Source organism: Phalacrocorax aristotelis, chromosome 17 (genome assembly GCF_949628215.1).
Source record: "Phalacrocorax aristotelis chromosome 17, bGulAri2.1, whole genome shotgun sequence".
NCBI lineage: Eukaryota > Metazoa > Chordata > Aves > Suliformes > Phalacrocoracidae > Phalacrocorax > Phalacrocorax aristotelis.
The window spans coordinates 1,362,337-1,373,225 of NC_134292.1; the positions used below are offsets into that span (position 1 = coordinate 1,362,337).

Below are 10,889 nucleotides of genomic sequence, written 5' to 3' on the forward strand. Positions count from 1 at the left end.
GCAAATAACAGTTATAAAGACCTGATTTTTTTAACACAGCCTCTGTGAGACAACTGTTACTCATTTCAGCTGCACCGCTCATCACACTGTCCCTGAAGTACTGCTACAAATGCTTTAACTCTGAGCTGTCATGGATCATAACCTGCTCCCCTCAGACCAGGCACACAGCGAAAATGCTCCTAATTACAAATCAGCAGTTCACTTTGTAAGATGTTTTCCAGGATTCATATAATTTTCTCTTCTCTGAGCGTGCTTGTCGCCTGTTGGGAGGGCTGGGATGTGAGTGTGGGAATTGCTCAGCAGACCTGAGCAGAGGAGCAGCTTTCTGCAATAGCCTCCTATCTCCCACCAAAACCTGGCTGCTCAGCCCTGTGCTTCCTCCATCCTATTTCTGCAAAACGTAAGTAAATACAAGTTGGGACTGAATCCAGGGTTCTACACGGATTCAGCTCAGCAGAAACCCACGGGACTGGAGCCTAAATGCACTGGGAGTGAGTGTGGTTCTGAGGGTGGGGATATGTGCTGGGTCCAGTCTCTTAGGATCCACAAATTATTAGTGGTATGGACTTTGTTGACATGAGTATATATGAAGAGGAGCTGAATTTGAGTAGATCCTCTGTGTGTGTGTGTATGCATTTGTGCAGGCAAGGACTCTGTATGCATAAAAGTGAGCATATACACATAGAAAGTGTGTGTGCATGTACCCATGCAGGGAACGTGCTTGGGTGCTTGAATAGCTGCGCACAGTCTGCACATGGCCGTGCCGTGCATGGGGGAAGGTGCCTGTGTGGGTGCCTGTCAATGGAGTTTGTGTGCATGGGGGGTACACATGCGTGCAGGCGTGGCTGGGGGGCCACCAGGCAGTGCAAGGGTGTCCGTGTAAGGACCACATACAGGTCCATGAGTGAAACGTTTGCTATCTTCTTTACCTCTGCCTGCTTAAGGGCTCATCACAGCTCACAGTCCATGGCTGGCAGAATAATTTTTCCTACAGGCTTGAGGAAATGATGTGCTTTTTTTTCATTACCTGTGGAAATAATGTGGTCAGTTCCCCTTTTAGCAATGCGCCCCATAACTGAGCTGTCTGGGCAGTATCAAGGAGATTGACAGAGATCCCAATATATAAGTTCCTGATAATTTACAAAAATCATCAGCTGGGTACAGAAAAGAATCCTTGGCCAGTGTCTCCATGGAAGGCGCCTGGGCTGCTCTTCCCCCTGCTCTGTTCAGCCTGCCTGCCAGCCAGCACACGCGTCTCTGAGCCCCCCCAGAAAGCAGCCTGCCCACTGTCCCGTGTGATAGCTGCAGGTGTGGGAGGGAGCCGAGATAACTCTGCAATAGCTTAGACATGTGCTGGGAGGGATTTTAGTGGAGGCAGACATAAGGGGAGCTCAGGCTCAAATGCATCGTCTGCCCCCCCCCTGCAGTGCCTGGAAAGGACTTGTTAACCTCTGGGGAACGCAAGGCTGCAGCAGCGGCCCTGGGGAGTGTCAGGGCTGCTCTGTCCTCCTCCCAGCTTGAATCCTCAGAGCCTATGAAGAGCTCTCCTCTGCTGGGGTCAGCGGTCTCCATCACTGCCATCAGTACAGCCTTCAGCGTGCAGAGCTCCTCATCTGCCCTGACGCATCGCAGGCCAGCCTGCTGATGGCTGCGCTGCCTGGCCGTGCCTCTGAAACCCATCCCTGGGGGAAACATCTCTCTGTTATGTTAACCAGCTTCTCCAGTCACTTCTTGCAGGTACCAGTGAAGGAGTCCTGACCCTGACCCTGGCCTTGCTCGAGGGGAATCACTTTTCTCCCCACTTTCAGTGCAGTTTCCCACGCTGATTAACACCATTTCTGCTGAGCATCGGTTGCCAGTGAGACCAGTAAAAAAGAAAAATACCCCTCTCAGTGAGCAGTAACCCCCAGGAGGGCATGGATTGGTTATACTGAGACAAGGAAACAGGGAGAAAAGCCATCCCATGGCCCAGGATGGAGAGAGAGAGAAAGAGACAGACTTCATTTCAACCACCGGGACCAGGTGCACATAGGTGTGCTCCTGAGCTGTGCGTTTCCCCACGAGCTCCTGTCTCACACTCTTGGTGTTATTTCATATTTCTCATATTGTCAAGACATCAATGTAATCTCATATTTCTAGCTGAGATGTAAGGGAGATATAAATACCCCCAATGACACCTGGGGAACAGAAGCACTAAGGCAATCGCGCAGCCTGTCCTTTCAGGGGCCAGCATGAGGTCAGAGCGTGGTTTTTGCAATGCTCAGTCCATGAGGCGTCCGTGAGGGGCTCTCCATAGTGATGGACACCACAGCAATGGGGACTGCTCTGCTGCCTTTACCATGAGACCTTCCCCTCTCCTGCAGTTCCCTGCTCACCTCACTCAGAGGTGACCGGGATTTCAGAGACCCCCTCACCATGCAGGCAGGACTGTGCTGAATGAGGTGAGGGTCTCGGCAATGATTTCATAAGATGCATGCACAAGGAGGCCAAACAAAAGCTGCCAAGCCAGAGTGCTCAGCTTGATAGCTGCAATACCGTTTCTAGAAAAAATAATCCTTTGAATACTGGGAGAAATAAAGCTTGCTTCCCTCAGGTATCTTTGTTGAAAGACTGTCTACAGCTCGTGGACCACTATGCTTGACTGGAGATGCTCCAAGAGCATCAGAAGGTACTGGGCAAACCTGTCTGTGCTGAGGCCCACGCCTTTCCTCTCCCTGGCAGCTTAGCCTTGGGAGGACCATAATTAACTCTGAGACTTCAACCCCCTGTGAAATTTAGCTAAAATTGGCTGATGCCTTCAAAACCAGCACGGGGCATACACACAAAGTGATCTCACAAGCTTGTTTCCATAGAAACTAAGCTGAAAGATATAATTTCCTGAATTAAAAAAAAAAAAAAAAAAGGCAAGCTGATTAGTGGAAACCAAAAAGGGAACCAGCTGAATGTCCCTGGGTTGCACCAGCCAGCCTGTCCTGCAGGGGCTGTGCAGAGTCTCACGCCGTCCTGTCCCATGCCTTTGCACTCCCTTGCTCTGCTGTCCTCCACTCCACTCCCACCTTTGCTGTCCCCTTCAGCTCCTGACAGTCCGCTGTTCAACGTCCTTGCTCCTCTACACACCCAGTCCCTGCCTTTGCCCCATCTCCTGCCTGCAAGTCTGCAGAGAGCTCCAAGTCCTCAAGCCCCTGGTTGCGTCAGTGGGAAGGAGTCTGAGCAAGAGGCCAGCCAGGCAGGAGTGCTCGGAGGGGTGAGACATGCCCCTGCCAGGCAGTGCAGCCTACCTGCTGAGTCCCTGCCAGGCGAGTGCACCCCACAGCCCTTGGCCTGCCCAACACCCCCAAATATTCAGCGGGCAGCATCTCCCTGCCACTGCTGCAGTGGGTTGCTCCTCCAGCTCTGAAGTGAGCCAGGCGGTTTTTATGAGCCTCTTCTGCAGAAAATGTGTTTTAAATAGGAAACAAATGGCTGAAGCGGAGCCCGCAGGGGAAGCTCCCACCCCCTCCGGGTGAGCACACAAATTCACCACAACGTCGTGAGGTAGAAAAGGTGGCAAATTTGCTTCAGTGAGCATGGCTCTGCTGAGATGAAGCTGGACCGATAGTACACACGGTCCCCTCGCCCTGCCATGATGTGCACTGTGACAAGGTCCCTCTCAGTGGCATTGCTGACCAGACCTATCTCTTCCCCATGGCAGCATGATCGAAATTCCCCCTGCACATTTCCTACCTGCTGCCTGCCCTCTCCCTCAGTCTGCCAGCTCTGTTATCATCCCTTTCCTTCTAATGATGCCTGATGGGACCCTGCCAGGGCATGCAGGTCCCCAGACCCTGGCAGGAACTGTTGCTGTCACTGCCTTGGTCTTGGCTTGCTGGTTGTCCTACTATGGTTTTACTGGGCGGAAGATGCCAAGACCTGCTGCTGCTCCAGCTGAGCAGTCCTGTGGGCTGCATCTCTGGGAGTCTCTGCTCCTCCCTCCTGAAATTTGACTTCATTTAGCATGTAGGCGGAGTGACTATTTTTGCACTGAACGTTTGCATTTGTGAATATTCACATTTTCCAAGCAAAGACCGAGTCGTGCTTTGAAACAGGCCTGATATCTCCCACTAAGCTCATGCACCTGGATCAAAACCTCTACCAAGGCTGCAATGGCATGTGGTTTGCCTGGCTTTGCTCAGCTCCTCCTTTTGCTTTTACTAATCACAAAGTGTGATTGCCAGACAGGTTGTGAGCTGAGCACCCAGTGGAAGAGCTGGCCCGTGGCAGCATCTCATGGCCAGGGCATTGCCCCCAGGACCTCAGACAGCCTGAAAGTCTCCGTGTTTCCACAGGGAGAGCAGACAGTGGTTTAAGACACTGGAATTTGAACCTCTTTCTTGAATGCTGGCAGGCTGGACTGAATGTCATTTAAAGACTCAGGATAACTTGTTAGTCAATTCTATTATCTCCCCTACAATATCACATAAACTCAGAAAAGTGAAAGCAACCAAACAGTCTTCAAGCCCCAGAGAGCTAGTGCCCAGTACAGGCTCCTCTAGGATCCTCCCACCCATCCACAGGTCCCCCCGCACCTGGGGAGCACCCAGAACCCCCCGGCTGTCACTAGCGCACAAAGGCAGGAGCTTGTTCATGCATTTGCCTTGGCTGAAGAGCAGCGAGCCCAGCAGCCTGGCAGAGAAACACTGCAGAAATCATCCAGCACTATGTAGGTCAACACTGGCAGCTGCGAAAAAATTATGTACCAGGGAATGTGGGGGGGAGAGAGAGAGGGAGCTGCAGGTTTAACTGGAGAGGATGGATGGACAGACAGACACATAGATAGGCAGGGTAGCGTAGACATCATTAACCCTTCTGCCGGGCACTCTTGATTTACACCACATGTATGAGGTACTAGACTAGAAACATGCAGCAGTTACCTTATCAGAATATATAGACATGCGTGTTGTCAGACCAATGACAGGGATCCTGTAGAAGCCAGCTGTGTATGATACGGGTGTTGGTGTTAGGTGATCGTTGGGAGCAGGAGGGTGACTAACTAATATTGCATAGACCTGTAGGACAGGATACACGACACAAACATTATTTCACAGGAGCACATCGGCCATCGAGTGTGATTATTTTCCTTTTCTTTTCTGCAACATTAAACAGCCCCACGTTAACAAAAAAACGGCATTCAAATAATCAGGAAAAGTGAAGCAAGGACTGAGCCGGGGAGCAAGGGGTGCTACGCCACCACTCAGGCTGCAACCCGCGCCGAGGTGATGGGTCTGCTCACGGTGGTATCTTAATGGCAGTGCTGTGCCTAGCCGCTCCGCTCGCTAAACTAATAACTTTCATGGATTACAGATTAAAGGGAAACATCTCCCTTACAGTCACACTGTGTAATGCGATTTCTTTAACCACACATTTAATACTCGGTTGTAATTCCCCTCCGAGGACTATTACAAACAAAGTGGTCAGCTGGGACTCCAAGCAGGAGAAGGAGTGCAGGGCCACAGAGCAAATCAGCCATCTGGTCCTGAGCACACAGTGAAATGAGAAAGCCGGGGGGGTGGCGGGGGGGCAGGAGCCAGGATCTGCCTGCAGCACGCCGGGGCGATGGGGCACAGGGATCTAGGTTATACAGAAATGGGGAAGGAGGAACTCAGCAAGATCGTGTTCTTATGACAGGGCTGGGATTTTGGTCTCCAGCGGGATCCTATTTTGTGTCAAATGGAGAGGAAGGAGCTGGTTAATCTCTGGGGGATCCTTTGTTACACTAATGCCCTTCCACAGCACAAGGAATGTCCCCAGCTGCTGACAGGTCTCCAGCCAGGGTGAATCAGTGCAAAGACTTTGATGTCTGGGAGGAAATAACTCTTCCTCCTCCTCCAAACATCTGCCCGACCCCTGGGATGTGCTCTGCACCCAGGCTGGAGGGACGGCTTGCTAGGATGGGAGGGGAGGATGAAGCATGCCTGGGGAAGGGGACCCGGAGACCGGCTGGGATGGGAAGAAGGGAAGATCCTGCCTGGTGTTGGGTGGAAGCAAGCTGAGGGTGCAGCGTGAGCTGGGGCAGGGGCTGGAGACTCTACTGTGAGAGAAGGGAGGAATTACTGGTGAAGGGGTTGGGGAGGACACTTGGGGAGGCAGGAGTGCCCTGTGCAGAGATGCCAGTGCTCCGTTGACACGATGGGTGGGGGAGGACCTGCACCCATCAGGGCTGGGGCATAGGCCTTGGGGCAGGACCAGGCACTGGTGGGAGAGGCTGGGGTCTGCGTGGGGGTGAGGGCTGTGCTGTGCTGCACAGCAGCTGACCGACAGGAGCCATTTTGCATGTGCAGGCTCCCAGCCCCTCCTCTGCCTTGCAACCCCTGCTTGGGCACAGCGCCAGCAAGCGAGGGCTGAGGGTGGCTGTGCCCCACAGAGGAACCCCTGCATCTTGGGACAGCATGGCCACCCCCAGCACCCTGACACCAGCACCCGCAGCCCCCTCTGCACCCTGGCTTAGCTGCCCCTCCGTCCCACCACTCACGCAGGGATGTGCCTGCACCTGCAATCTTGCACGTGGCAAATCCGTGGGGTTTGCCATGGGGACGAGGCATGGACACAGGCAGCCATCAGCTGCGTTGCTTAAATGGAGCCTTGGCTCAGGGAGGGACCCGGCTGAGCCTTTTCCCTGCTCCCTGCCGGGGAGCGGGTATCTTTTACAGCCTGCGCTGTGCTTCCTGCCCGGCTCTGCCACCATCCCCAGGGGTGTCTCCAGCCATCCTCCATCTCCACAGTAGGAAGCTGAGCTGCGAATGTGACAGCTCTGCTCCGCTGTGCACCTCTGGCCCCTGCAGCTCCCTCCCCCGTCACTGGCTTTGTGTGTGCCTGGGTGCATAGATGTATTTATGCGGGGGGGGGGGGGGGGAGCCTCTGTGGTGTGGGCGTTCATGTAATTTGTGTGCGTTTTTACCTATGCGTGTGTCCTTGTACACCTTTTGCGTGTGCATGGATGTGCTTGAGGTGGAGGTGGGTTTGTACCTGCCTGTCTGCCCACCTGATGGCCCTGAGTAGGGGGAATAGGGCTGATTAGAGCACCCAGAGAACACGCTCTGGAGATCGAGAAGCTGGGCCACAGGCTGCCCAGGGCACCCAGGCTGCACCCACCACCGCTGCAGGTTTGGACTGCTCCCTTTTGTGTGCTGAGAGTGACCTGCACAGATGGGAGAGAGGAGTGCGCTGTGCTTGTGTGTGCAGGCATGCCCGCACAGTGCGCACCGTGTGTGTGCCCACAGGTCTCTGTGTGTGTGCAGGTGTGTACGTGCTGTGTCTCTGTGTGTGGCAGTGGGTCTGCTCGTGTGCGTTGTGTGGTGCTGGGGTGCGGTGCTGTCTGTGGTGTGCAGGGGAGGGTGTGCAGCTGTGCTCCGCAGTCATTCGAGTGCACGACCTGCGGGTGTGGGTGTACATCAAGCATTGTGTGTCTGCGTGCGCGTGTTCATAGTGCAGGCGGTGCTTGTGTGGCTGCGCGTGTCTGTGCGCCTGGTGCAGCGTGTGCTCGGGGCTGCGTGTATGCATGTGGCATAGTGTGCGCGCACCAGTGTTTGAACACTGGCACGAGTGTAGACGTGCAGTGTTCTCTCTGTGTGCCCGTGTTTACAGAGCAATGCATGCGTGCACACAGGGTGTGTGCCTGCGTGCAGCGTGACCTGTGGGCACCCCCACAGTCTGTGTGCACGCACGGCGCTCCCCGTGCCCACATTTGCCCACAGTGTGTGGATGCGCATGTGTCCGCACAGCAGCACAGCATGTGCACATGTAGCTCTGTGTGTGTCCATGGCGATGAGTGGCTGTGCACGGTGTGTGTGCGCACGCACGCTGCTGTCTGCCCTCATGGCCTTTGGCCATGCCTGCACACCCACTCTGCGTGTGCGAGCCCCTGTGTGCCCCAGGGTGCCTGTGTGAGCCCCTGTGTGCCATGGGGTGCCTGTGCGAGCCCCTGTGTGCCCCGGGGTGCCTGTGTGAGCCCCTGTGTGCCATGGGGTGCCTGTGCGAGGCCCTGTGTGCCCCGGGGTGCCTGTGTGTGTGAGCCCCTGTGTGCCCCGGGGTGCCTGTGTGAGCCCCTGTGTGCCATGGGGTGCCTGTGCGAGGCCCTGTGTGCCCCGGGGTGCCTGTGTGTGCGAGCCCCTGTGTGCCATGGGGTGCCTGTGCGAGCCCCTGTGTGCCATGGGGTGCCTGTGTGTGCGAGCCCCTGTGTGCCCCGGGGTGCCTGTGTGAGCCCCTGTGTGCCATGGGGTGCCTGTGCGAGGCCCTGTGTGCCCCGGGGTGCCTGTGTGAGCCCCTGTGTGCCATGGGGTGCCTGTGCGAGGCCCTGTGTGCCCCGGGGTGCCTGTGTGTGCGAGCCCCTGTGTGCCCCGGGGTGCCTGTGTGTGCGAGCCCCTGTGTGCCCTGGGGTGCGTGCGGGTGCCCGTGCGGTGCAGCGTGCGGCCCGGCCACGCTTACATAAAGGCTGCAATGCGGGCAGCGGAGCCCCGGGGCCCCGGGGCAGGACCCCCCCACCGCCGCGGCTCTGCCCGCCCCGACCGAGCCCCGGGGGCGGCGGAGGGGGGCACCGCGGGCCGGGGTCGCTGCGGCCGCGCGGGCGGGGGGGCGGGGGAGTCGCCGGCCCGGGGTACCTGGCTGGAGATGAGGTCCTCGCAGACGGAGAGGGCCATCTGGATGGCGTTGGGCTTGTGCGTGACCGAGGTGGCGTTGAGCTGGAGCTTCCAGGTGCCGTGCCGCTTGTTGGCCTGGTTCACCGCCTCGCGGAAGATCTGCTCGTGCTTCTTGGTGCTCAGCACCGCGCCGATGTTGACGATCTTGGGGTCGCAGCCGGCGCGGGCAAAGGAGGAGGAGAAGAGCAGGGCGAGCAGCAGCAGCCGCATGGTGCTCATCCACGGGCGGCCCGGAGCCCGCCGGGGCCCCCCCCGCCCGCGCCCCGCCGCAGAGGGGCCGCCGGCCCCGCTCAGCGCGGCCCCATGCGGGGCCCGGCCCGGCGCGGTGCGGGGCGGTGCGGGACGGCTCGGGGCGCTCTCCGCGGTGCTGAACCGCCCGCTCCCCGCCGTTCCGTTCCGCGCCGCTCCGCTCCGCCCGCCGCCGGCTCCTCCCGCTCCGCTGCCGCAGCGCCCTCCCCCCGGCCCGCCCCCGCCCCCGGCCCCGGCGGGGTGCGGGAGGGACCCCCGCGGCCCCGGCCGCTGCGGCAGAGCCCGCCCGGCGCGCTGGGCGCTGCTGCGGGGTCGGTTGCACGCCTCCCCCACACCCCCCCGCCCCGACCTCCTGCTGCCTCCCGAGAGCGCGGGTACGCGGGGAAGGGGGCTGCGGGCTGGGGTCTGGCTCCCGCAGCGCTGGGGAGTGTCGCTGGTGCAGGGCGTGCGGAGCTTGTCTGGGGCTGAGCCTCCGGCTGCAGGGGAGAGCGTCCTTCTCACCTGCGCCGCCACTTTGGGGTCTGGGTATTCCCCTTGCTCTGGGAGGAGGCACAATCACACCAGAGACTGGGTAAACCAGGGTCTTCCCCAGGCATAATCACACCAGACGGGGGGAAACCAGGGTCTTCAGGATTTATTTGCCAGAACAAATATTCCCAGTTTTGCAGCATCTCTGAACAACACACTTCCCCTCCCCTGGCTGGGGAGAGTTGCCTGCAACATGAAAACCATCAGGGTCTGTGTTCACTCTAGTGCTGGAGAACCCTCCCTTGACCAGCGCAGCTCTTGGGCAGGGATGCTAAGCAGACACTCAGCCTGGTTCCTTGGCTTCACTCTGTCCCTCCAGACAGAGCCACCACTCTTCCAGACATTAGCTCACAGAGAAAATGGCCATTTTCCTCCCTTAAACTCACCACAGTACTCCAGGATATGATTTTAAGATTCATCTGCTGAGGAGCTTTATTGGGGTTCTCTTTACCTATCTGCCCCTGGGCTACCATTAGCCTCCCCAAAGGAAATCGAGGCACAGCAGCTAGTGGCCAACATACAGAGGACACACCAGGGCTGAAAGGGATTGCATTTCACTCCCGGACCACGCTTCTCCCATTCCAGGACCAGAGGGGTGAAGTGGCCACAGCAGCACATTGCTCCCCAGAGCTTCCACCTTGGCCTTTTTGTAAAAAACGAAGGGGTTGCAGGTAGCGACAGGGTGTTGCTTTGTAACTGCATGGGACAAATGCCATCAGCCGGCCCACCATATGCCAGCCAAGAAGAAGGCAGGCTGAGCACAGCAGAAGAAAAATCACCAGAGATATTTATACATCAGCCATTTCTAGGGTATTGCCACAGCCCACCTCTGTGCTTGCTTGCAACGTGAGTTGAAGCAGAATTTTTTCCCCCAACGCAAATTTTCTCACTGGCATCTCTGAAGTGCAAGTTGCCATGGAAACCATTTTGTCTGTGTCCCACGTTGCCCACATGCACTCAGAAGAAGCTGTAGAAGCAAAATGGCCGTTGTGTAATGCTGCAGGGTCTCAGCATACAAGGAGCTGCTGTGCTACACAGCACCCTTCCAGCTATGAGACCCTCTCATAGAAGCTGAGGACAATTGACTGGGAAAGCACTGGAGCCCATGGCAGTTACGATGTGCTCCGTGAAAGAAAGAAAATGGCCCAACCTTGTCTTAACTCTTGCAGTGTTTTGCGTGCAGCTCCACACTGATCCTGCTGTACTCCTCGCACAGACTTCCAGGCACGCTTTAGCATTTTCAGTGTCACTGTGTCATTCCTTCTCCTCCATGCTTGGAGATGAGGGCCTTGCAGTACTCACGTGGTGTGGCTCTGTCCACCCCGAGGGGCCTGAGTGCTGTCTTGAAGGCACAAGGGGTGCAAGTTAAAGAGGGTTGCATCCATACCCTTAGTCTGCACACATTTGACTTCATCCCATCCTCTGCCTACCAAGTACATT

At 57.0% G+C, this 10,889-nt stretch overlaps 1 protein-coding gene across 13 annotated transcripts in view; it reads right to left on the minus strand.

Moving 5' to 3' along the window:
• The window catches only part of GRIN1 (glutamate ionotropic receptor NMDA type subunit 1), a 40,058-nt gene extending 31,139 nt beyond the window's left edge, over positions 1-8,919 (minus strand). For all 13 annotated transcript variants that reach the window (XR_012663473.1, XM_075112020.1, XM_075112016.1 and 10 more), the window contains exons 1-2: positions 8,634-8,919; positions 4,911-5,045 (exon numbers count right to left, since the gene is read on the minus strand). Coding sequence is in view for 12 of the 13 variants with exons in the window: in XM_075112020.1 (XP_074968121.1) it covers positions 4,911-5,045; positions 8,634-8,891 (393 nt within the window). In the remaining variant the exon portion in view is untranslated. The remainder of the gene's footprint in view (positions 1-4,910; positions 5,046-8,633) is intronic.
• Between the last annotated feature and the right edge of the window lie 1,970 nt (positions 8,920-10,889).